General features: G+C 36.4%; 2 protein-coding genes across 2 annotated transcripts; one reads left to right on the plus strand and one right to left on the minus strand.

Annotated features, from left to right (window-relative positions):
• Window positions 1-14,573, plus strand: LOC146134681 (BMP-binding endothelial regulator protein-like). Its single transcript, XM_083396960.1, has 18 exons — window positions 1-165; window positions 2,715-2,800; window positions 4,291-4,390; window positions 4,451-4,539; window positions 4,944-5,046; window positions 6,794-6,861; window positions 7,396-7,489; window positions 8,404-8,513; window positions 8,938-9,081; window positions 9,205-9,303; window positions 9,529-9,580; window positions 9,867-10,067; window positions 10,518-10,658; window positions 12,059-12,272; window positions 12,753-12,872; window positions 13,092-13,222; window positions 13,568-13,628; window positions 13,955-14,573. Exons 1-18 carry the CDS (start codon window positions 78-80, stop codon window positions 14,133-14,135), a joined length of 2,082 nt encoding a protein of 693 aa, XP_083253086.1. The 5' UTR covers window positions 1-77; the 3' UTR covers window positions 14,136-14,573.
• On the minus strand, window positions 14,571-27,721 carry LOC146134682 (uncharacterized). Its single transcript, XM_083397880.1, has 15 exons — window positions 27,595-27,721; window positions 27,374-27,476; window positions 26,961-27,052; window positions 26,285-26,448; window positions 25,579-25,665; window positions 25,156-25,241; window positions 24,671-24,773; window positions 23,755-23,913; window positions 22,849-22,993; window positions 22,252-22,391; window positions 21,117-21,261; window positions 19,690-19,847; window positions 18,564-18,755; window positions 16,021-16,167; window positions 14,571-15,131 (listed from the first exon to the last, which is right to left on the minus strand). Exons 1-15 carry the CDS (start codon window positions 27,719-27,721, stop codon window positions 14,571-14,573), a joined length of 2,409 nt encoding a protein of 802 aa, XP_083254006.1.
• Window positions 27,722-27,941: the final 220 nt, after the last annotated feature.

The following is a 27,941-nucleotide window of genomic DNA, read 5'->3' on the forward strand; positions in this document are numbered from 1 at the left end:
CGCTTAAAAGCGACCAAGGCTACTCCAGTTTGTCAGAACGTCGCTTTTCACTCGAGCCACCGCAGCAAAGCCTGGTAATGTCCCTGCTGTGGTTTTGTCTCTTCGCTCCTAAACTAATTCTCATCATGAGCAGACAGCAGTTCGCCACAGGACAACTAATTGAAGGTAAATTTCTAGTGTTGGGAAAGACAAGTGTTGACGTCTGTGTGTGAGGCTTGAAACGCTTTACGAGGCTTGAAACTGTGCAGTAGAAAATAAATGTCGCAGCATTTTTTTAAAGAGTTGGCTTAAAAGTGAAAATGCGTCTTCGTTTTTTCAAAACAGTTCGATTAAAGTAGAAAGAATGCTAAAGCCCAACACATATAGGTAACATTTTGTGAAAGTTTCGAATAAATGTTGAAAATGATTAAATATTTATTCGAAATGTTCACAAAATGCTTCCTACCTCTGTACGGGCTTTTATATTCATTTTTACGTCTAACTACAACCTCAAGTCATTATAATTCAAAATTTAACTGGAATACGCAAAAAGTTTAAAATTGAACTCTGGCTGCAAATCAAAAGTTATTTTTTGTATTTTTGCACTAATTGCCAAACCGCTGTCATTTTCGCAGAAATGTCGCATTTTTTCGGCCGATTCGCAGTTATCGCGTACACCGGTTGCAGGATGGCGCGATATTTGTGAGGTTATTTACATTTCGTCTGAAGCTTGGCGCCTCACGCCGCGTTATGATAATAAAACGTGTCTTCACTCATGGCTTGGCCTTTATGCGCGAATCAGCTAACCTTTGCTGAAATATTTCTCGCGCCAGCTCATATCATTACACTCAACTAACATCTGTTGACACAGATTCGTCAAAAAAATAAGATTTTAAAGTAATCTATTTGTAAAATGTCAGGTAATTTGAAGTAATTAATTGCTCTGCCAAGTGGGCCTGTAGGGACAAGCGGTGTCCGATAATCTCTATTTTATTCCGATTTTGAATAAATTACCTGTTAGATTAAAAACGTAATCACCTGCTTAAATGAGAAATATTTATTAAACAAACGAGACAGGTTTATAGAGGTGGTGAAGCCAATTGTTGAAACTCAATATTTTAACTAGTATCTAACCAGTATCGATCACCCTAGTATCGGACAAATACCAATACTCCTACTTGGTATCGGGTATCGGTCTCGATCCGATATTATCGGACATTTTGTAGGCCTTTAATCGCTAAGTAATCGCTTTTATTAAAGTTATTACCTCCAACCGAACATTCATCGTTAATTTGCAATCACACATACTAAATTATGACGTCACAATAGTAATATTACCTCACAAAGTGCACTGTGACTCAATAGTTTACGCTGAACCAGTTGAGGGCTGTGGTAACGTCATTCCCACGCGTTCCAAAGCGCCCACCGCATGTAAAGAGCTTGTTAGCGCCGATCAGATGTGAGACAATGCATTATCGCGTCCTATATCGCTGTTGTGCGCGCGATGTATTGCGCAACCCCTTCATCGCGTGGTCAATCTCATCGGCGGGAATTTCGCACCCGATAAAGAATGTTTACGCCTTGATTGCTGTTTTCTCGAGACAGCGCTGCTTCGCGGGATTTTGCAAAATTTTTGCAAAATTTTACGAAATTTTGGGGAATTTTACCTAATTTTGAGGACTTTACTAAATTTTGCAGAATTTTACGAATTTTAGAATGTTTTAGTAAATTCGCAAAATTTTACTTAATTTTTTTATATTGCGGATTTTTTCCCCAATTTTACGGATTTTTGATCAATTTTACGGTTTACCGCGTTAAACCGATGGAATTCGCGGTTTGTAAAAAAATCTTTCAAGCAGCGTAGTTTAAAGCAGGGATAGGGTGTGGACAGGGATTAGAGGATTAAAGAAGGGATTCGGGCCCGTTTAGCGTCACAAACTCGGTTATAACGTCTGGCTTGTTTCAATAATGCTAATGTTTGGATTCACCGTGGGAAAGAATGGTTTTGGAACCACCCTTAACTTATTTTATCACAATCAGCTTTGTGGAAACGAGACCGACGTTTCACCCTATTTTTTATAGCATCCAATGTTAATGAGTTTTCACATGAATTGTTCATACACAATATGTACACAGTGTATATTCGGTGATCAAGACCTTATGGAGATTTTTAACATGTTTGTTATGAAATGGGCCAGGAAAGTTTCCTATAAAGTTTTTTAAGTATGCTTGAACCACCGATAGCAAATAATGTTAAGTTGCTATAACTTTCTCAAATATAAAACTTTTTAACCCATTATTGGGTTCAACTAAAGGTTCTATTATAACCTCGCCCCAAGATTAACAGGTTTATTTCCATTTGTAAAGGCCTAAACAATATTTTATAAACAAATAAAATGTGGAACAAAGTTTTTCGAGGTTTTGCTTTTCCGGGTCTCTCGTACAAACCTCCCGAACTCACCGAATAGCAAAAAGCTCATTCCAAATTCTAATTGATCTAAAATATTTCCACTATACGATTAACTGAAGACTCTAAACTGCAAAAACAAAAGGAAAATTAGTAAGAATATAAAATCCCATATAAAATAGGTTGCATTATGAAAGTTTTGAATATTTCCTAAAATGTTATCTATTTTCTATTTGGGCTTTGATATTTATATTATGTCGATATGAAACCTTAATTCGTAGCTCTAAAAGGAAATTTAAAGCATCTAAACACCTTTATGTCGTCACAGGTCATTTCGCGAAGTGTACGAACGAAGGTGAAGTTGTTGACATCCCCCTTCTAAATGCCGCCCCCTGCATTAATTGTCGGTGCACGGTAAGTACACTATGACGTCACAACAGGGAATAACCTCCCATTCAAAAAAGCAAATGGTTATTTTTGAAACTTTGCATTGCAAAAAACAAAAATAATATCTTTATTTCTAAATGAAATAAAAACAAATTTTCAAACAAAGTATTTGTTTTAATTTGATTCGCAAAAAAAAGAAAAACTGCGTACGGCCGTACGTAACTTAATGCGCTGTGTTCTAGAAAATTGAGATTAAACACAAATCATTTGCATCTTAGCAAAGGAAGATTGGCGAAGCACTTGTTTCGTTGCAAAATATACAAAAGTATGTTTTGAGGATCGCTGACAAGTTGGTTTTAAGTTTCTTGCGCAGATGCTCGGGGTTTGAGGTTTATTTTAAGTTCCGGTCAGCGACATTCAAGTGCTCAACATTCACAAAACCTTATCTTCCCACGACTTTGAACAGAGAAAACTTTGCAAAACAACATCAATTGCAAAAATGCTGTAGTTAAAAAATATAAAAACTTACTAAAAAAAATTAAATGGTTTAAATAATATTACCTTGAAATGTTTGTTATTGGTCTAATTTTTATTTACGGTTGGGCAAAAACATTATTACAACGTGTAACCTCTTTATTTTCAGTGTACAGAAGTAATTTATAGTTCTTAAAAGGTTTTTATCTATAGAAGATGACATTCCAAACTATGTAGGTTCCACAAGGTTTAAGACAAGTAAAGTGAAATTCGGCTTAACCCCGCATTAGCTTAAGTCGGTTTCATATTTCCACATTTTTACACGAGGCCGACTTGTCCGCTCAAGGTGAAAAAGTGGTTTGAAGGTCAGAGGCGGTTCAAAGGTTAAAGAGTCCAAGCAGCGTCGGTATTTCAGCGTTCCGAGTTAATCCTTCAAAGCTGGGATTATGAAACCCGTAGCACACAGGTCGCGATTATTTTTAATTGAGTAAATATTTTGATTAATAACATCCTCTCCCCGTCACAAAGCTCCATTGTTTACGTAAGCAGGATGGCGTGCTAACGCGAGACGCTTCGACGATTTTCAAAAGTCGACGCCGATCTTTATAACTTCTCGATTCTTCTGATTATTGAGTAAAAGCGAAATATCTATTGCATTGTTACGTCACACTTGCCACATTGTTACGTGACAAACGCCCGTTTTGTCATTGTCGCGCGCCTCCGGAGGTCACGTGGGTCAAAAGCAACCACTTACTCACTGTGACGTAACAAAGCTGCAACTTTCCAGGGGTCACGTGAAATATTCCGCTCGCCGCGGGAAGCCGACTTCGGTTTCCCTTTATTCCGTCATAATAGGCCTTTCTTAAGCGCGCGAGCTTTTTGCGAACAAACCGCAAAACCGATCCAGTTTAAGTCGTGGGAAGAATCTTCAAAACAAGACAAACTGAACTCAAGACCTTTTATTGCCACCACTTTTAATTCTTTATGACGCAATTTAATTGCTACAATGACGTCACAATTAGAACATTGTTGTTTTGTTCCAGAACGGATTTGTCCAATGCTCGAAGGAGGAATGCCGCGCACAATCCGATGAGTGCAGCGTTCTGCTACAAATGAACAATCGATGCTGCAAACAATGCAAGGGTACGTTTGTGACGTCACAATGTGTTTGTGTGTTGTTTTTATTGTTTGAATTTTATTCAGGTTGTTTAATTGGGGGCGAACACCGCGATTCTGCCGCTAAGTGGCACCAGAGAGACTCCAGTGGACAATGTTTTGATCATATTTGCCAGGTAAGTAATATTTATAATCAACAAGTAACAGAATAATCCGTTATTATAACCTTTAACTTCACTAGTTGTCTGACTTTTTATATCGGTCAGCAACAAAGACTTAAATAATATCAGGAAAATAAAAGAGAAAATCTAGTTCGATTGGTTTGTTTTGATTAAAAAAACAATTTTTTTCAGGCTAGTTTATTATTTTGTTGGTTTAAATTTAATTTAGAATCCTCTCTCAATAAATGCTTATAACTTATTTGTATGCGAATATATATTTTCCAGAGTAAACCTAAGAATATATTGGGTCATTGTTAACAGATAATGGCGGTTCTACGTTAATTATTACGTCACAAGCAACTTATCCAAAGATTTTATAAACTGTTCAGAAACTTATTTTCCATCTTGCTTTCGCTCAGGATGGAATCGTGACAAGATCCGCCCGAAAATGCGCCAGGAAATGCCCGGATGACGTCACGAGTGCTACGTCACGTGACGAGTGTGGGTGTCCGACATGCATGGGTGAGTTCACAAGTGTGCTTAATAGTGTGTGACGGTGAGAGTGAACAGTTTGGCGAAATACATTGTTCCAGTTTATGTTGTTTTTTGTGATAAAAAGTTGGGGGTTGGTTTGTTAATTAAAATTCGACCAACTACCAATTTGTTTCTTCAAGAAAACAAAACTTTTTTTGCAATAAAGACTCAATTTTTTTTTTTTAAGTATAAAAAATGTTGAGAGAATTCACACACTTAATAGACGCAAATTATCCTAAATAAACTTTAAGATTTTCTGTTGATATTTTAAAATATATTGAAATGTAATATTCTACTTTCAACATAATTAAAATAGGAAATTCAGTCCAATCATTTATCCTAATAATATTCAGTAAACATGTTCAGCTTAGTTTTATTGATTATAATTTTCTGTTGATTAAATAAACTCCTATAGCATACGAGATTTTTGAGTTTAAAGCAATTTTCAGGAAATTAGGTTTAGTTCATCCTAAACTGACGTTTTTAATGTAACTGCCGTTTTGCTAAATGCACTTTTTTTTAAATTATACACCAAAATTAACACCACCATTTTAGAATTACACGCTTTTTATTTAAACAAATGTATTTTTGGTAAATTGGGTGTTTTTTTATAGATTATATTTCACTAATATACTCGGTAACACTGCACCGTTTCCTGGTGTTACGGTTCACCATAGTTCATAGTCTTCTTTGGTGGCAAGAAACATTTACACCCCGGTTCAACAAAACTCACAAATGAGAAAGATCGCTTTAAGTTAAAACACACAGCTCTGGGAAGGAAAGGATATATTGTCGTGTTGTCAAAACACTAGAACAAAGTTACTTGCTCCGAATGTTTCGCCGCGTGTTACGCCAGAACCTAATCTCAGTTAAGCTTCACCCAGCCAAGCTCTCTCGGCTTAAACCGCCCAAGCTCGACTCTAATTTGTTCAAACATTTAAACCAACATTCCAAGTATGCCGATTAGTTGTAAATTTTAACTCAACTTCGCGCAAGTTTGAGCGAAGGCAACGCTTCTGAACTTTTTCTCTATATTTTTTCTTCAAAAAATTTTATGTTTTGAGTTTTAAAAAACCGCTCTTACATACTCTAGGCAAAATTCATATTTAAAACTGCTACAATAATTAAAGCATCGTTGTCTGAATTTAAACGAAAGACAGCATTATGTGTTTGAGATAAGTAACACTGTCTTTACCAAAATTTACCACATTAAATATATTTAATAAGAAAATTTATATTTATTAGTCGAAAACGAAATTTATGGTGTTCAATTGCCCAACGCTCATGCAGTTTGACCTGGCTAAGAAAAAAGCTAATACAATGCTAATATTGATCAGTAGCAAATAGCTTACCAAGGTAAATTCTTTACATAGCTTTTAATTTATATTTTAAGATGTTTCATGTAATCATGAGACGTACGTTCTTTAAACGACTTAATTGTAACCATGAAATTTTATTCTATGCAATAAATTAAGCAGAATGATAAGATTTTATTGTGACAAGATGTTGTTATTATTAGTTTTATTAGAGTGTTTGGTTTCAATCATTAAATTTCGTTGAATCGTATCATTTTATTGCCACCGCAAACTTTTATTGTCTTGAGATTCTGGTGTAAGTATAGTTTTTTTTTGGTAAATACTCCAAAACAATGATGAGATTTCACTGGTTTTACATGATTTTTGTCAGAACAAAAATTTACCTTTTTCCTTTAAGTGAAGTTTGAATTTATTTTCAGGCTGTGATCAAGAAACCCTTTCAAGAGCCGAAGTTTCGAATCCTTGCACGAAATGCGAATGTCTGAAGGTGAGCACCCCGGGGTTAAAGGTCACCCGGCGTCTCCGCGATCGACGCGATAATAGTCGCGAGGCGCCACCATTGTTACGTCACAATTTATCTGCTGCAATCTCTCGCTCGCTCCAGTTCAAACGCAAAGAATTTGTCGCCGAGTTTTGATCGAACAACAATCGCTTACAGAACGCGCACTCCGCCTTAGCAGCTGTTACGTCACAGGCCCGATTAATTGTCATAATGGGCGATGTTTTGTAATTCGAATCGGCGCCAAAATAATCCCGGGGCTAGAAATCCTGTCGCCTCCTAGTCTGACCCTCTCACAACGGTTGGTGCTTGCTTTGCCGCGTGCTGCACCGGTCTGTGTGAGAATGCGCGCCGAAAAAGGACAATGTCAATAAAATAGCGCGCGCTTCGCCATTTAATCCGCACCTTTTAGCGTGGTTTTGGATCTGTGGCGCTACGGATTACCGCAGAAAAGATAATCTCGCGTCGGGCGTGCTTGCTTCATCTTGGGGGATTCCCCGGTTAACCTGTGCTCTTTGCTAGGATGGTCGGATGAGCTGTAGGAATATATCGTGCCCGGTGATCGCTTGTTCGCATGAGAGGAGCGTATTCGACGGATGTTGCAGGAAATGCATAGGTGAGAAATTTAGGAATTTTTACATTTAATATTTTGTAAGAAAATTTTAATTTTAAAGATTATTTTTTCTTAACATTAACAAACGAGTTCCTTTTTAAAATTATAAGAGAACTTTCTATAATTGATTTAATAATTTATTGATTGATTGTTTTTGGTGTTTTTTTTAACTCACATTTTTCGTTACATTAACAAACCCTTGTCTTTTTTAAATTAATGATTTTCTTACAAATAGAGTAATTGAAAAGAATGTTTACTTTGAAAAGGTAATTTATTTGACTAGCATTTAAATACTAAGAACAACCGCAAATAGTTAACGTCATAATGGGATAAGGATTTAATTATACTCATTTTAACTAATTCCACCTTTACACGTTGATCTTGGAATAACTTGCTATTATTTCCTCACAAGCCACAAACCACGTCATAATCGCGTTTGTAGTAACGCCCTTATCACGTAATAAAGCCCATTTGTGACAGTTTTATTGGGTGCTTCACCACGTAACATTTACCCATTATTACGTCACTTTTGGGCGAGGTAGTTTTACGGACAATCGTAATTTATGGGAAATTTTATGAAGCGATTAAAAGCGTAAAGTTCAACGTGAAGTTGATACGAAAACTGAAAGAGAAAAAGTACTTCACTGCGTGAAATGCGTTCAACGTTAGAATTAAGTTAAATTTTTAAGTAAGGTATTTACTAAACTGAAATATTTAACTGATATAATAAAATTAAAATAGTTCCAAATTACAACAATTATTATTAAAATTGATGTATTTCAGAAAAATAAAAAAGTTTCTAAATTACAGCAACTTTAAAACTAAAGTAAGTCAAAAAACAAAAACAACTAAATTCAACTAACTACTGACTTCCAGTTTCATAACCTGTGTGACGTAACAGTGGTGTATATTGTTAGGTCAGAGGCAAGTGTTTGAGTTGGACCAAGGCCGATGTTGGTTCAGACGAAAAATCCTGGAGAACGAGGAAGTGATGCAAGTTGAGGCTTGCGTTGATTGCCGGTGCCAGGTACTGGGTGGTTTGTGTTGATAACACGTGTAAATGCTGCTACTGATTGCGTGTGGCGCTTTATTAAATAAAAACGGGAAAAGGTATTCCTATATAAATATGCAGGAATATACTGCTGCCAGGCATGTTCATTTATAGCCAAATTAATTTTATCAGGATAATTATTTTAATTTACCTAAATGATAATAAAACTCAGCCGTAGTTTAAACATCACTATTGATTGCAGATGCAGAAAAAAACCCAAAAAATCCACATATTTGTTAATAAGCAATTTCTTGTTTACAATTCTCACAGAAAACCAAAATTTTTCATGAAATTTGTCTTATAACAAGCTAATAATTATTTTTGCGAACATAAACAATAAATAAAAAGTCTTAATGTTATGACGTCACATTTTTTATTATATCCACACGTATTGGTGCAGAACGGAACCGTGATCTGCGACCGCGAAGTTTGTCCTGACCTTGACCACTGTCCAAGGTCAAATATCACGCACATGGAAAACCATTGTTGTCCCACTTGTGACGTAAGAAGAGATTGCAACACTCAAGATGGAAAGATTTTGAAAGTAAGAAGCTAAATTTTGCTGAATATTTAAACAATTTTTTTTTTTAAGATTACTCATTTTTGATTTAAAGTTGGCGCTATTTTTAAATTTCAAGAGCCAATCAGCTGTCTTTTGTTTTTACAGCACGGCCAATCAGCGACAAGCAATTGTGTCACGTGTCAATGTTTGAACGGGGAAATGAAATGCGGAAAAGTTGAATGCCAGCTCAAATCCTGCCCCCAGGTGAGTGACGTCACTTATGACGTAATAATTTGATGAGAAAATTATGTCCTAACTAACTTTTTGCCGGTATTTTTTATTGTTGAAGTTTCTTAAATTTTCTACAAGGCACTAAAAATACGTTGATTTACTATATTTGCTGGAAGTTGACCAATTGACTTTATGACGCCTTTATTAAGTTAGTGACGTTGTGCTTTACGTATAATAATGACGTCATGATTTAACCAGGGTGAAGTTTTGGAGAAGGAGCCTGGTCGTTGCTGTGAAACCTGCGTCCCTGGTAAGAAAATTTAAATTCTATTTCAACTGATCCTTTAAATATCGCCAAAAAGCTGCTTGGACTTGATAGACAGAGTCGTTTTTTTTTTAGTTATTTTTCCCGAGACTTTTTCCCAACTAGCGGGCATGCAACGCAGACCACAAAAACATTTCGGTCTCGTAAGTTTTTAGCTTGTGATCTCAAAATTTTGGTTAAATTCCCAATCTTCCCCCAAAGTATCGGGTGTTAAATAAAAAGTACTATAACTGACATTTTCTTTGTAAAACTTCATTATTTTGCTTGTTAGAGCCAGGTATATGCGCGGTGTTCGGCGACCCTCACTACAGAACCTTCGATGGACGACCTTTCAACTTTCAAGGTTCTTGTAAATATCTTCTCACCAAAGATTGCTTGGGAAGAAACTTCTCGATAACTGTTGAAAATACGGCCAAGAAATCCAAACACTTCGCCTGGACCAACGCGGTTCATCTGCGCATCATCAAACAAGGTTGAAATAAATCAAATATATAAATTTTTTTTCGACAAAAATATTTTATTAAATGTTCAAGTTCCGATAACCTATTCAGGCAATCTTCATCAGGGCAAAGAACTTAAAACTCAGTTGATAGTTTTATTGCCCTGACAAAGATTAGCTGAGTAGGTCATCGAAACGTTGACACGTTTAACAAAAATATATTTTAAAATCCGCTTATTTCTCTTATCCTTCTAGATCAATAGGAACTTTCTACAAAAAGATTCTAAGCCTACCTATAATCCACAAAATATTTTTTTATACAATATAATTCTGTATATAGTTTTAACCTAGGTTCTAGTAGAACAAAGGTATTATAAAAACAATTACATTTTTTAAAATGTTTAAATATTTTCTAACCTGTAATGGACCCAGAACTTATTATTACTTACAAAATTTTGCTTTAAAAATAAGATTTTTTTTTAGATAAAACAAAAGAAAGCAACGTGTCTCTTTATCAGCACTTAGCGGTGAAAGTAAACCAAGATCATGTTTCGCTTCCCTACGTCAGTAATGACGTCATCATGTGGATGGAGCACAAGATTGTTAAAGTCCGGACCACTGCAGGTCAGTACCATGATGACGTAACCGTAAAAATGTCAATGACGTCAGTAAACTTAATCGAATCACTCTGCACGAAAACAGAATCAAACAAGACAAATACTGTGCGTTACTTGGGTAAACAGGATGTTTCCCAGTTCAAATAAAATGTTGCCTCCGACTTGGCAGGATAAACACTGCGCCATTAGTCAAAACAAATATATTTGTTATAGAATCGGCACCGATATTACCCTAGTATCGAACGAGTACCGATATCACCCTAGTATCGAACGAGTACCGATATCACCCTAGTATCGAACGAGTACCGATATCACCCTAGTATCGAACGAGTACCGATATCACCCTAGTATCGAACGAGTGCCGATACCATCCTAGAATCGGACGAGTACCGATATCACCCTAGTATCGAACGAGTACCGATATCACCCTAGTATCGAACGAGTACCGATATCACCCTAGTATCGAACGAGTACCGATATCACCCTAGTATCGAACGAGTGCCGATATCACCCTAGTATCGAACGAGTACCGATATGACCCTAGTATCGAACGAGTACCGATATCACCCTAGTATCGAACGAGTACCGATATCACCCTAGTATCGAACGAGTGCCGATACCATCCTAGAATCGGACGAGTGCCGATACCACCCTAGTATCGAACGAGTGCCGATACCATCCTAGAATCGGACGAGTGCCGATACCACCCTAGTATCGAACGAGTGCCGATACCAACCTAGAATCGAACGAGTGCCGATATCACCCTAGTATCGAACGAGTGCCGATATCACCCTAGTATCGAACGAGTACCGATATCACCCTAGTATCGAACGAGTGCCGATACCACCCTAGAATCGAACGAGTGCCGATATCACCCTAGTATCGGACAAGTACCGATACCACCCTAGTATCGAACGAGTGCCGATACCATCCTAGAATCGGACGAGTGCCGATACCACCCTAGTATCGAACGAGTGCCGATATCACCCTAGTATCGAACGAGTGCCGATACTACTACTTGGTATCGGGAATCGTCTCAGATCCGATATTATCGTTCATTCCGAGTGGTGATGCACTTGCGTAGTGATAATAATTCTAGTGACGTCAAGACATCGCGTAACTCTACGTCGCTTTCTAACAACCGACAGTCGTGTGATGACGTAATTGCGTGCCGTCTAACGTCACTCTTAGAAAGTATGTAATGACGTTGTAGTTGATGACATCATAACATAGCACAGCGTAGCTTTTCAGCGGCCGGAAGCCGAGTAACGACACAATTAAATGTTTTTGGCGACAATCTTCTTCTGTAAGCCATTATGTAAGAATCGTGTTATAACGTGATGACGCAGTAGTAGTGCTGACGTCATAGCCTCGCGTAACTTTACGTCGCTTTCCAGCGGCTGTCAGGAATCTCGTTGAACTGGGACGGAACAAGTTTCCTTGAAGTAGTGGCCTCCCGTCACCACAGGGGGGCGCTGTGCGGCATGTGCGGAAACTTCAACGGATTCGCACGTGACGACTTCATTGGGGGGGATGGAGCGTTCAAGGTCGACAAGAACGAATTCGCAAGGTCGTGGCTCGTCGGCGACACCAAGTGTGCGAGGTCCGACGTCACCACAAGGTGAGTTAGAGAGTAATCCACCTCCGACTTTTTCCTTTATAATATTGTAAATCAAAATGCGGTATAAGACCGTAAGTTTTGTCTTTACTATTTAAAACAGCTGGGTGGAACTTATAGATTTTGCATTAATTTATTTATGCAAATTAAAAAAAAAAGAGTTTGCATGGAAAATTTATATTTGAAAGAGATTTTATTTTAAAACGAACTTCATCCGATTAACAATTAGATCCCAAAAGGTTATATGAATCTTGATTTGATTTTAAAACGATGCGCTCATTTTATAAAGGTATTTAGGGAATAAACGGTCTCGCAAAATATTGTAACAACTCCAGCAATCGATTTTTTTGCAAACCTGTTTAAAATAACTTATTTGAAATAGCGGTCCCTCAAACAACTGTGGCTTTTTTAAATTGTCTTAGCATATAACGAACCTCACAAAAACCCTGCCTGCTATTATTAAAACAACATATTCCTTCTTAGATCTGTTGGTTCTTGCGCTCGACCTAAAACGAAAAGACTCGCCAAAAGAAAATGCCGCATTTTCAAGTCGAAGAGGTTCCAAACTTGCTACAGCAAAATTAACCCTGCAGATTACTACAGGTAAAAGTTTATATTCCAAATCCTAGAAACCTGAAAGTCTCATTCCTTTAGGCTAGTTTTTACTTTTATCTTTTGGATTTGAAAATATATTTTAAATTTGCAAAACTTATTTTTTTTAAGACTTGTGAATTTTAGGTGGAAAGTATAATGGTCTGTGACAAATATCTAATTTTAAAGTGTTTGCAGCAACTTTCCTATTTAAAAGTGTATAATATTTAGGTCATGCTTGACTGACAGCTGCGAGTGTCCACGTCACAAAAGTTGCTCATGCGAATCGATTCGAGCTTATACGTCAGCGTGTGCGCGACGAGGCGTGACCATCACGTGGAACGAGCGGAAACATTGCAAGAGTGAGTGATTGTGACGTAATAAACACACAAAGAAATGTAATAATTTATATGTTATTATATCTTTTTTGTGACAAGCTGACGCTAAAGTGTTTCTCAACCCATGGATCTAGATTTAAAATTGTTTGGCTGTTTAATTTGATTGGGTTACCGAATGCATTAGTGTATATGGTTAAATTTATTATGATTGGTTCTACGCAAGATTTCACACAAAGTTCAGTAAAGAGAATTGTGCCGCCGCAGGTTCGCGGTTGTACTTTCGTCTAACATTTGGATCGCCGCATAAAAGTTGCGAAACCTGTTGTAGTGGATATGTCCGATAATTTGTAGTTTGTTTGTTTTCCCCAGAATCTTGCGGCAAAGGACGAAGCTTCTCGACTTGCCACACTCCTTGCAAGCAAACCTGCAGGTGATTCCCCAAACAAACAGCCCGTTTCTTGCCATTGAATTGTATTGGTCGCCTAACAATTTTTGGAGAGAGTGATCGAAATAAGAGAGACGATTTCAGGCTTCTATTAAACACTTTTTTCGTTAAAAGAGTAATATTTTAAAGTTGCGGTATTTAAATAGAAGCGGTTACTTTACCCAAAGAAATACTATTTCACTAAAGTTCGTTCATGATTTTATTTAAAACTTTTTGTTTAACTTAAAAATAATTGTTTTAAAAAATTTTAGATATGTTTTAATTATCAAAAACCTATTTTCCTGATGTTAATTCCAACCAACTTTCTACAGAAACTATCGCCGAGTGCGTCGCAGTTCCAGATGCAAGCGAAAGTGTGTCGCTGGATGCTTCTGCAAACCTGGCTACGTCATACACAACCGGAAGTGCGTCAGAGTGACGTCATGCAAAAAGAAACTGAAGCGCAAGTTCAAGAACACTCTCCTGGAACATTACCTCATACTTAGATCGTGATGTCATGAAGTCGTCTATGACGTGTGTAGTGATCTACTAGTGACGTAACAAGCAGCACTGTGACGGTGGCGACAACATAGATATCTTACGACGATTAAGATTTCTATGACCTGGTAGGACGACGGCTTTTGGCCCAACCGTTGTGAAGGTGTTTCGATTTCAAACCTCTTGGCTTCAAATTTCTTTCCAATTATCACAATGTGTTAAGATTGGAGAAAACTTTTACGCATATATTTCCGTCCTTATTCTATGCATTTGTAATTTTCAGTTTGCAAACTTTTTTATTTCGACTTTCACGTATTTTTCTGTTCATTGCGAAAATGTAGATTAATTGGAACTATTTCTAGACAAGTCTCATGAAAAAACTTAAAATACCACAAAGTTTGTTCTTTTGCGTTTATTTTAGTGCAAAATATCGAAATAAACACAAAAACATTATTCCTTGATTTTCTTAATTTCAAAATCAGGATCTTCGTCTTTCTTTCGCTTCCTATTGTTCGTATCCAACAAACCGTGACCTCCTTTGTCACCCATTGTCGGATTAACAGTGACGTCATAACCACTTTCCTGATTGTTTGCGGAAGTCTCGAACTCGACAATTATTTGTGGTTGACTGGTTGTGACGTCATCACCTTCGACGTAGACAACAAAGGGCGAGTCTGTGACGCCACCAATGGCGGCTTTGTTCTGCAGCAAGGACGCCACCTTGCGGTTCTTCTCGGCCATGAATCTGCACACTAGGTGGCAGTGTACACAGAGCACACACGTGGCGACCTCTGATTGGTTGCACGAGCAGGTCACGTGATGCGAGCACACCTCGCAATCCTCACAACGATAGGGGCACTTTAGGCGGGCCGCGCATGAATCGGTGTGACTGCAAGTGACGATGCGCTCTACCGCCACCTGTGTGACCTTGACTTGACCTCCGTTTTGCTCAGGTTGTTCGATTGCGCGCATGCTGTCGATCACAGAAAGCACTGACCAACTTCGGCCATCCTAACGTATTTGGGATGAATTGAGTGAAAATTAGATTAAAGATAAAAAAGTAAAAAATATAAAAGAGATAATTCGAAAATATGTGGCGCTTTATTTAGAAGGACAACAATTAAGTATGTACGATAATATCGGATCGGGGACGATACCCGATGCTTCAATCACAGAAAGCAAAGACCAACTTCGACCGTACTAACGTATTGCAATAAATGACTTGTATTAAATACAGTAAAAGTGGAATTATGTGGCGCAATATTAAATGGAAAGACAATAATATCGGATCAAAGCCAACATCCGATATTGGTGCTCGTCCGATAATAGGATGTATCGATTCCGATATTTAAAAAGATAGGCTTTTGAAAAATAAATGGCAACTATAGGGATGTCCAATAACATCGGATAAATATCAAGTGGTAGTATCGGTGCTCGTCCGATACTAGGTTGTATCGATATCAATAGCGATAAGATAGTAGATTTATATGAGTCTTTTGACGTTGGTTTGTGAACCTAACGGAAAGTTTTCAAACGGAGGGTAATTTATTCATTAAATTAGGGATCAAATAAGTAACTCTTCTTCCCAAAGCAAACTGCGGCTTACTTAAACGACACAAATATATTCTTTTTCAATTGAACATATTCCTGACGTCACATGGTATCGTATCGGGCGATCAACTTTTTTATTTTAAAAGGGAATCGGTCACGAAATGAAATATCTAAGCTATTATTTGTTGCTGCTTTAATTTCAAATTTTAGTCTTTGGAACACGGTTATTTGCAATTTAAAAAATCCTACTTTTTAAAAACAACATTATTCCAAATGATAACTTATTATACAAGATATAATTAATATGTCGTGTTAGAATCCAGTTAGTGTTATTTCGGGGCCAACTCACTTCGCGAGGTGTCACGAAGTTGGTTGGCAGTTTCAAGCTCTCCTCGTGGTTTGATGACGTCATACGGTGGATAACTGCGTCATTCATGCTTCGGAACGACTGACGTAGTTTCGTCATTGCTTTATCGCGCGAATATTTCATCAGGGTCTGAAAATAATCGTCAAATATTTATTCCACTTGTTGATATTTATTACAATTCTTTATACTGGTTAACAAAACAAATGAAAGCAGGAAAATGTCATTAGATTACAAAATTGATTTCTGCCTTATACCGTTTTTTTGTTGTTGAACATTTCAAAGCAAGTCTTTAAACTTAGGGCTATCTAAGTAGTTTCAGTTGGCGCGACATCAATTCCACAAAGTTCTACATTTAAATAAATTGTATACTTTCATGACTTTTCAAATAAAAAGCCAAAACTTTCAAAACACAATTTTAAACTGAGTTATACATTAGTTCAACAAAAGCGAAATGAGGCAGACAACGACGTGAAAAGTTTTTTTAACTGTGTAACCCTAACTAAAGGCTCATCTGATTTTTAATAAGACTCATTTTGACATTTTGCTGTGTGGGGGTTCTTTTTCTTATTGGCATTGACACGAAGGTGAATTTAGCTGGAAACTTATTTGGCGCTGTTCACGTTTATTTGTTGTAGCGCTTAACAAAAAGATCAAAGTAATTACAAACGACTTGGCGCAAAGAACAAGATCAGATCTCGGGTCTAGATTAAAAACTTGTCCGAATCTAAGATAAGGTTTAAACATCATTCAAGCCGGCACCACTTGATTTGCTGGTTGTGGGCGACAGGATAAAATCACACGCACAGATAAGGAGAAAAATCGCAAAAATGTTGCTTTGGTAATTTCACGCCACTGGCAATTTACATGCCACACTTTACGTTATGTTAAGTGCAAAGTTGGGTAATTAAACTGAATGGGTTTGTCAGTGTGTGGTCACTTAGAGTTAAGTATACTTTTCCAAAATTAACCTGGTTAAAATATTCGTATGTTCGATTGGACAACATTCTGGTTTTACTTTTTTTAAATCAAGAACAAACTATAAGACGATTTTATCTTAACCATGGAAATTAAATAAGACAAATTGACAACAAGTTCAAGTTAGTTAAGTTTTTATTAAATGCGAAAATCTTTCTCGGAGTAATATTAGTTGAGATTTGGTACAAATAACATTGTTTTTAATTATTGCGAAAGATAATCCATATTTTTTCACCTTTGTGTGAATCAAGCTGGCTATTAGTAAGTTCCTTTGAAATGGTGTAAAATTAGATCATTTACAACATGGGCAACTAAACAGTTTTAAATGAGGGGTCAGATAACTGCATAAATATGGCGGGACGGATTTAAATTGTGTGCTGAACTAATTCGACTTAATTATGAAGGTAGGAAAAAAAAAAAAAAAAAACATTTATTTCACAATATCTCTAGTAAGCTTTGTAAAATTGTCGTTTAGTTAAAATCAAAATTTATCGTGGAATTGCACCCGACAACATTCCAACCAGGGCTGTCCGATACTTGACCGATACCGATACCCTATATTTTGTGCAAAAGTATCACGGTCTGATATCAATGTGCTCGGATAATAATCAAAATAAATAAATTTGAAACGTTCAAAAGCAATTGTTTGTAGTTTATTTGGCCGAAATTTGCTTCAACGTTGAGAAGTTTAGTTACCTCCAGTTTTTAACCAAACTATTTTCGAGGTTGCGTTGGTTTCAAATCATGACTAAAATTCCTATGTTGATTTGGCATCGTATCGGCACCGACACCAGCCTAGTATCGTGTACTAGCACTTAATATCGGGTTTCAACTCTGATCCGGTATTACCGGGCATTTCCAACAACAACTGTAGGTTTTTTTCATAAGGTGCGCCGCCATGTTTTTTAAGGCCTACATGTGCCCGTGGCATGAAAAGCTTAAGCAATACCGCTTTAGACTAAACGGCTCCACATAACCCCATATAACCCCCACCCACTTTTTCAAACTAATTTTATATAGTTTATATTTTTTGCGTATTTATAAATGAATTAACCCTTACGGTAATGTTAGGCCAAGTTTTATTAAACTTGAATAAGTGTTTCTTAACCTTTTTCCGCGGCGGCCTATATAACAACGATAAGTATATTTCCTAATGCAGGGATGTCCAACCTGCGGCCCGCCTGAAATTTTGTGCGGCCCGCTAGTCATTTTCACTCCCAAGTAGTATTTTAAAGGTTCAACATTGGCCTAATTAAAATGTACCAGTCAGCTTTTAGGGGCGCACTAATAGTATAGTAGGGGTAAAAAATATATATATGTAACTTTAAAGGCTCGTTATAACTCTAAAGGCCAATACTTTATCTTGAAACTTAATAGGTTCTGCGGCCCACTATAATAAAATGTTGGACATCCCTGTCCTAAAGTATATAAATTTACAAAAATTATTCAAATCTGAACTGAAAATATCACAGCCATTACCTATTTTTGCTCTTATTTGAATCATAATGTCAACGCTTGAGATTAAACGGCTTCACATAACCCTCACCCACCTTAATAAGCACATCAAGTTGTTTCCTCTTGAACCCCTCGATGTAGATGTGCTTAGTAAGTCGGTTGTGGTATTCCTCGAAGCGCTGTTCCGCCTGACTGCACACGTCAGACTTGTACGCGCGAGCCCACAGCTCAGGTTGCGACACCAAGTGGCGCTCGAAGTGGTCGGCAAACGGACGCGTGGTGGCGCTCTGGAAAAATAATTACGTCAGTTGCAGAATAAAGGTTTTAAACGCAGGATATTTAGTCACAGAACGAAAATACAGTTTGGTTGTATTATTAAACGAAATTTTAACCAATATGTCCTAATTAAGTATGCTATGCACGGATCTATAATGTAGCTTAATAATAAATGTCAAAGCCCAAAAGGTCGAGTAAAACGACATCATCTTGATAGAGACGGTTCAATACGAGCTTGTATCATTACCGGTCTAGGTGATCAGTTAAAAAAACTGTCGTAATTGTTTTTACAACAATGAACTGGAAAGATTAGAAAAGTTTTTAAATTACTATAAAGTTATTATTGCGCTAAATCAACAATTTTGGGGGTTTGCTTCCTTTGTTACAGTTGATATAAAAAAAACTTGCTTTTTATTGTTGAAATCAAAAATCAAAGCAAGCGAATATGTCATTTCTACCTGTCTTAATCAAAGTCAGTCGTTTATAAGTTCTTAAGAGAAATATATTTGCCACAAAATAAGGCATCATATGTGCCTAGAAAAAACAACAACAAAGCTCTGCAAACACATAAGCTGGATTGGTCGAACTTATAAATGACTGGCTTCGACCAAGACGGGCAAGTCTAAAGAATATTTGCTTCTATTTAAATTCATTATCGTTATTCATGTGTAAGGGCGAGGAGATGTCTTCATATATTACACATTCAGTTTTCCACTAGCGTTTGATATCAAACTTTTTCTGGATTCCCTTATTATAGTTGAAAAAAACATGCTTTAACAACTGACATATTTATTTAGCGCAATGATGGTTGAAAATATCCTTTTAAATCTTTGGATTCCGTAAATTAGGTTCAGAGAAATCTTCGGGCAAAAAAAATAAATCTTTATTTTTTTGGTTATATTTTGTTGATGTAAAAACCAATAATCAAAGTTGGCGGCTTCTCACCGATTTAAGGTCGTCGAGGAATTCCTTCATGAGTTGGACGAAGTTTTCTACAACAGGTTCGCGTACGACTGTTGTGAGGTTAGCGATCAGTCGGCTTCCCTCCAGTGGACGGGCGATCGTGGCGAAAGTTGGGTCGAGGATGAAGCGGCGCCATTCTCCTGTACGGGGAATAACCCGTTAGCGGGTGGTTGTCGTATTTTTGTGTGAGCAAACATTTTCTAAGTTTCGGGTTTAGATTCTAGCGTACGAGTCAGCGAGCTCACATTCTATTTGAATAAGCTTCACAAGAGAAACAACTGGTTGATTCATTCGAATTAAGGTTTAAGGCGGAACTGCAATTTATCATGGAACCTCTTTGGTTGTAATTCAAATTCCGTCCAAGACTTTTGTGTGCGACTACGAGTGTGGTTTGTCGTGCACCGACAGAGGTACGCACACGTCATACCCACCTGAACCCATTAAGTACTCAAAGACGTCGCTTGTTGTTTGTGACGTCATGCGCTTAATTGGTTGGTTACTTACGTGCTTATTATTGCTTTTCATTTGACGTCGAGATACGACGTAAGTATAACGTAAATGAAAATAACACAAACAAAAAAATAGAATGGAGTCTGAAGCAAAGTCTCTAAATTTTAAAATGGTGTCGGACGACCAAACCGACCTGCAGGTTTGACGTGCAACCCCACCCAAGTTACTTTCGCAAACACCTAGCGCCCTGAGATACGGAAACTAGTATTTAATGTGTTGGTTTTTAGCTGAATCTATTTGGCTTCAATATAGTTCCGCAATAAACTAATTTGAATTGTGAACTTTGAAAGAAGTGAATAACGCCAAAACTGCATACGATGTAATAACCAGTTTATGCCAGGGTAATACGAACTTGAACGGGAGGAATCAAACAGTCAATTTTATAATAGCAAAAAACAGTTCAGTTGCTCAATTTTGCATTGGATTTTTGAGAAATTGGTTGTTTGTTAGTTTGTTACTTAATTTATTCATTGTAGGGTATAAATTGTCTTATTTAAGCAGGCTTAATTGAATTGATTCAGGACTTTCTCAGGGGTGACGAGCCTTTAGGACCCCCTGGTAAACATACACCCACTTTTTAAACAGTATCAAAAGCCTTGGAAAGGGATAACTGAAATGTATCGTACTAATATGAGGGTTCGGCAAATAAAACTACACATGCGTCATGCGTGCTTGTAGGAGCGATATTTAAGACAAAATAAACCTGACATAAATAAATAGAAAATAATTACTCAGAATTAAAAGGATATGACATACCAAGCCATTGCTGTTTCATTGTTATTTAAAAATATATATTTTGCAAGACAAAAAAATTGGTTGAACACCGTTCTTCTTACAACGATAGTATCGTATGTATCGGTCACCCACCGACGATAATATCGTAAGTATCGGTTACCCACCGACGATATGCCAGTTTCCGATGATCTTTCTTGGCCCGCTTCCAAATATCGAAGTCCAAACCTCGAACCAATCACAACCGCTCGTAATCCCAACACTAGGTGTCAGCAGGTAGCTCGGGGTCAGCACGAGGTCAGATAAGTTGTTCTGTTAATCAAACAAACAAAAAGTTAAAAGCCAGAAATAATTAATGCAATTTCTAGCTAAAGATTCTGCTTCTGATACTAGTCACCTTCGTTTCCGAAACGTTGGTAAACACTTACAATTACCAGAGGACTGTTTTTGAATATTATTTTTGTAGCAAGACGCAGTAAGAATACAAAAGCTCATTGAGAAGTAGGAAAACATTTTGAACGTTTCAAATGAATAATAAGATAATGAATAGAGGTTGTAGTAAGATGTATCAGATACAGGTAACTTCAAGCCAAGTCATTAATATAAAAAAAGCATAAAACTATTGCCACTTGGCGAAATATATTTTCCTTCTAAACAAAACGTCTGATTCTGTTTTTACTCATGCTTTCAATTATAAGTTTTACTTGGCCCATCTATATTTGGACATTTTTTTTATAAATGATACTACCGTCTGCAAAGTTATTCCAAAGGTTTATCTGGATGAAAAATAAACTTTCAAGTATCGGCCACCCGCGGGCAGCGTGTTTGTCATATAGGCTAGCTGAATTAAAATCAGCATAGACAAGAATATATTTGTAAACCCAGCATTTATTTTGAAAAATCAAAAGAGATAACAACAGTTAAAAATAAGAATGGTATTGCACTGGGAATTAAGAAACTTCCAGCATATCAGGTTAAATGGACCAGTCTTTAAACGTATCTCCTCATATCTTTTATATTTCGTGCGTCTTTTTTCCGCTGTATAATTCATTATCGCGTAATAAAAAAACAAAAAATAGAATTTTCTGTTAACCCAAAACAACAAAGCAAGAAATGTCAGGATTGCAAAATAAATACGCCGCTCTCATAAGTAACTGACACAAGTGTTAGTCAATTAAAAAAAAATTGGTTTCATTTTTTAAATTATCTACTAAGATTTCAATTAGGGATCACCTCTTAAAACTAGTTCACGTAACCCCAAGGGGTCCACGGGCCCCAGTTTTAACCCTGGTTTACATTCACCTTGATTTGATTGAGGCATATCTCGATGACCTGCTTATCCTTCCTATTCGACACAAACCACGCCACAGGAAGCACTTCGTCCGGACCACTAGGGTTAGGGATCAACACCTCTAGCGCTATCAAGTGGAAGTTTGGGTCCGCTGCAAAATTACACAAAAAAAAATATAATTAAAACTGAGCTGAACCTAAAAAACACGTTTAATTTAACCTGTATCGATTACCATGTAGCCAGCAAACTTTAGCGTTACAATAAAAAAAAACTTACTTAGCATTGCTATATGTTTCAATCAAGATTAGTGTGAATAAGTTTGAATTGAACATTATGAGCCAAATATCATAAAGTTTTCTCAAGTATTGAAGAAATTTTGCCAGGAACCAATTTTTAATAAATCGAAACATGTGAATACTGCAGTCAGCGACATAACAACATCTAAATTTGATTTCTGTGACCCATTGGTCACTGTTAGAATCGATTTTTATTCCTTTTTCGACAGCATAAGCAATAAGCATGGATAATGCAGCTGCATAACTATCATTTAAAAAGCACATCTCTCCTTGCAGAAATGACTCATGGATGAAAACACCATTTAGACAAACCTCTTGACGGTTTCACTGCTGGGAACTCTCCCTGTGTTATATCGATGCAAACACACTGGTGAGGTCCGTGTCTTCTCAACATCATCGATTGGAGGGAGGTCTGTAGCACAAGGAGAAAATCGTCCGTGCTCAGGCAGGGGCACGCCTGCAGGATAAAATTGGGAAGTTGTTATTTAGTGCTACTAGTTGTAAAGCTTAGTTTACATTGTATTCTTGAGCTTGAAGTTTCTAAAACATTTAAAACAATCGCTGGTTGAAATTCAGCGACATTTTTTACTAACAGACCATTTTCAAATAATGGCCACATATACTCTTAATCATCTGCTCGTGGCGGCCCACTTTTACCAATTGGTTTGACCTTGCAGTCAACTATTATTAGGATTTCATGTCATCGCTCATAATAAAGTGTTTTGTCTAAAGAAATAATACGAAAACAAATCCTATTGAACCCTAATATGTAAACCATATTTAACATCAACAGTGCTTTTAGAATGCATGGAAAATAAACTAGCAAATCACATATAATAAATGTATGCTCGGACAAGGTGTAAATTGTATTTTGCACAACTAAAATTAAAATATACCATATATGAAGACAGACGCACAAACACAACCCTTACATCTGCAGCTTCTTTCTCCCGCTGATATTTGATGAGCACCGGGTTTATAAAACAACAACACACACAAAATCACACAAACATACAAACAAAACCACACAAATAGACATAAACAACAACACACACACAAAACAGACACACAGCCCTTACACTTGTTGCCTTCTCCTGTTGATACTTGATGAGTAGCACCGGGCTATTAAAAACATCAACAAACACACACACACAGCAACACAAACATACACACCAACAAACACACACCCAGACAAACAAACACACACACAACACTCACACTTGTTGCTTTCTCCTGCTGATACTTGATGAGCAGCACCGGATTATCTTCAGACCTTTGCATCTTTTCGATCCAGGCTTGTACGGTTGTTCCCGGCTCACAACTCACCTTCCCTTTCTTCCCGTGGATTCCTTCCTTCTTCTCGATGTTGTAGATGTCCTGGGTGCAATAAATCACTATAATATTACCAAATGAAAACTCAACTTGGTTGAAAACAGTGTTTCTCAAACTGTTTTACTAAGCTCTACTTTTGTATGAAAATATACATTAGAACAACTACACGTCAGAAGAAAAGGTGTTTTCTCTGTGATTACAAAAACATCTGTGTTTTAAACCAACCTATGGAGTTGTATTTGATGAATACATAGGCATTAACAAACTGATTATCTTTGAAAAAGTTTTCGACCAAAGAGGGTCATGACTCAACGTAACAACATGGCAATTTAGGTAAAAAGTAGAATATTGTGTTTTGCTGTGATAAAGTTGAGTTTATTTCAGTCTTAAAGAATTTTAGTCCTAAGTTAACGATGCTGTAACGACAAAGTATAGAAATAAAAGCAATCAGAAATATACCTTGTCCCTTGCTTCTTGAAACCCAACTAGGATTTTAAAGATTACTTTTTTTTTTGTTTATTTAAGATATATTTATTGCAAATATTATATAGATGACCTTCCTGCAATTTAAAGTTAATTAAACCAGGCACAACATTTGTTTAACCGACTTGAGTTAATGACTTTTATTTTACCTGCCTAGAGTTTACACTTTGGAAAAGCAAACATAATTAAATTGACAAAACTTTTAAATCATAGGCCATCATATGTAGTTAACAGCTAACACCCTCGGGCTCAGTCAGTAGTTGATAAACTTACACCATTAATCAACCATTAGGTTGCAAACAACATATTCCAGTCTTACTTGTAGTGAAAGCAGATGAACTCGGTGCGGAAGTGTTCCTGGGTCAAGACTTCCACGAATCTCGTCCAATATTTTGTGACGACTGATTCCGTTGCTCAGCTTCCTATCAACAAGGAACGACAAGTTAGACAATGGGAACCAGAATATAAAACAAGTTAACAAAAAATTATAAAATAACAGGATTTTTTGATGACACAAGGCAATTAAGTTTTAATAATATTATTGTGTCCAGTTGTCTTGTCAACATTATCCCACATTGAATGCCCACGTTAAGGATAATTAATTTTACGATTTAGCGATGACTGGGTTTTAGAAGTAAAGTGTGCTTTTAAAACCTTTTTAAAGCAATAAATCAATCTAAACTTACTGAAAAAGCTGTAAACATATTGCCAAATATGCCAAACTCATCTATAATGAAAAGTTGCACAAATTCTCTGAAATTTTGTTTTCAGAAATAAAACTCACGATATTTAATATTTTCTTACTCTGCAATTTTAGCTTTTTCCAGCGGCGAAATTCTTATGTGACTAAGATCCAACATGTGGCCGTAGTGTTGTAAGTAGGCTTCAACCTTTTAAACATAATGCAGAACATTTATACAATTAAATTAACAAAAATGCAAATACACATGAGTTCTAAAACCAATATGAAACTGGAGCACAAAAGTGGATGGGGTTCTGGGGATTTAACAGATACCCATATCACTCCATCACCAATGGTCGTTATTATATCCAAAATTTTATACGGTGAGCAAAAACTAGCCGGAAATATAATCTGGTCAATGCATGATAACTAGGGCATTTATTTTTACATGTCAAAAAAGTCAAAATTATGTTGAAATTTCTCATTTTTAAGGTCAAAAAATAATCGCCCTAATCATTATTAACTCCACCAAGATTTCTACTAACCTCAATATGTCTTTTATTATCTTCGGTGAGTGGCCACATTGTAACTTTCATGGATGAAGTACATTCAATCCCTGTCTTGCACGATCCCTATAAACAAAAACAAACAAATTGTATGAAGAAAGAAGTTACAAAACAACTAATCTGGAGACACATTAGCTTACGCTTTGCTTTATTCTCGCACATCCAATATTAGCAGTTTTCGACTGAGGTCTGATTTTGATTTTTTAAGCACAGGACCAAAAGTAACAAATGTAATCTTATTTATAATATACCAAAAAAAAAAGTTAAACCATTTTAAACATGAGAACCAGGAATAATTTCTATTACTTTTTGCTGTGGTTAAAATTAAATTATTATTTGTTTATTACTAACTTAGCTTAAACAGTTAATTTATTTGAGTTATTTTACACTTTTATTTTGGCTAATTTGACAGTAGTAGTTTGAAACAGATAAGCAAATGGGCAAACCATACATTTTAGTTTAGAGTGGGGAAGTTTAATACCCAATATTTTGAACAAACAGTATCGCGATCTGATATCAATTGATGTGATTACTATGCTCAAACATGCAAAATAGATAAAATTGGAACGTTTAAGACATCTTTCCTGGTTTTCAGACCCAAATTTGTGTATATTTAATATCCTGAATGGTAATACAGCGGTGTGCGATTATATAAATAATATTATTATTTCCCTTTATATCCGACCTGGCTCTTAGATTGCTTCTTGGTTGCGTTGCTGATGTAAGAACCCCCTCTATTGCAGTAGAAACACCCGGTTATCGTCTTATTCTTGTTTTTCTGCCAACCTCGTCGTCTCATGTACGTGCAACGAGCCTCTACCTCAACTCGAGCAAGCCATCTCTTGAATTCTGGGGAAAATATAATGTTATTAGATACATAGGCACCGAACACGGGTGTGCAGAGCGTTTTTGACGACCTGGATTTCTAACAGGGCATCAAAAACGATCTGGAATTCGGCCAAGTTATCAATAAATGTGCAAAATAATTTCTGTGGCGCAGTTTAAGTTAACAAGTGTTTAAAACTTTCCCGATTTATCACATAGACATGGGGCCATACAATCCCCATGAGACCATACAAGTCCTAAAAAGTGAAATGGTTTGCTCAGTAAAAGCAGGCAACAGCTGTTATCTAAGAGCTGACGTTTGTAACTAATTAATAAGTAATTTTTCACGGGCTAGAAAAGAACGCCCTGGAATTTTGAAAGTGCTAGGATTACATGGGTCGGGTTTTTAGTTAAAAAACTTGAAATAGGGTAATCAGGTAACGCTATATAAAGACAAATTGTACAAAATTCTCCAAAAGCTTTCACACAACCGTGCTTCATTAGGTCTTAAGGAACACTTCTGGAAAAGTACAAACCATCTTCTGAGTTGAATGTAAACTGCTTCATGTCTTGGGTTAATCCATGAGATTCTTCTAAATGCGTTCGAAGACCAGGAATACGAAAACAACTAAACGTAAATAAACAACAAAATATAAACAAGCCACCAGCAATACTTGGATAATGCTTATAAAAATTTAGAATTTGAAAAATATATTGGACTTAGGAGATATGTACTGTTATAATGAATCATTTCATTTTAATGATCTAATATTTTATATATATATAATGCTTCAGTATTGCACTGAATTTAATATTATTTTACTAAAAATTATAGTACTACCAGTTGTGCGTTGTTTTAGAACAAAAATTAAATATTAATTAAAGATAAAAAGTATAACCTGTAATAACAAAACCATTACATTAAAGCAAATGCAGTTTCATGACTTACGAAAATTGACAGTGAGGTTCCAAACAACGAGTTTCTCCTGTCCTTGTACGACCTGGAATAAATGACCTTGAAGTCTTCCCTTTTGACCTTGAAGTAGATGGAACTAAAAAAAATATTCGATATATTTTCTTCCTAATAAATTTTATTTGGCCAAAACCCGAACACTGATGAAAAAAGGTGTGTTTTTAGAGATTAAAAAATAAAAAAATAAAGTTTCTTACCATCAACATTTTTATTGTTGTTAGTTGAATTTTGGTATTCAATAGTATCATTTGGAACAACTAAATCCGTCCACAATTCTGATTCTGAAGTGTCAGGGTAAATATAACTGTCGCTCAGTGTCGTCATAATTCCACTATTGTTTGCAATTGTTTCATCACTAACAACTTCTTCTTCCATTGGTTGACTTGCGACAAAATCAATGACGACACCATCGTCGAAAGTCGATGCTTCAATAATTTCAACTGATTCTTTGCTCATCCTTATAAGATTAAGGCCGAGATATCCACAATAATGAGTATTTAAAGTTTAAATAACAAATACTGCAAAAATAATGTAAAAAATGGTA

This window comes from Ascidiella aspersa, chromosome 9 (assembly GCF_963924565.1).
Source record: "Ascidiella aspersa chromosome 9, kaAscAspe10.2, whole genome shotgun sequence".
NCBI classification, from domain to species: Eukaryota; Metazoa; Chordata; class Ascidiacea; order Phlebobranchia; family Ascidiidae; genus Ascidiella; species Ascidiella aspersa.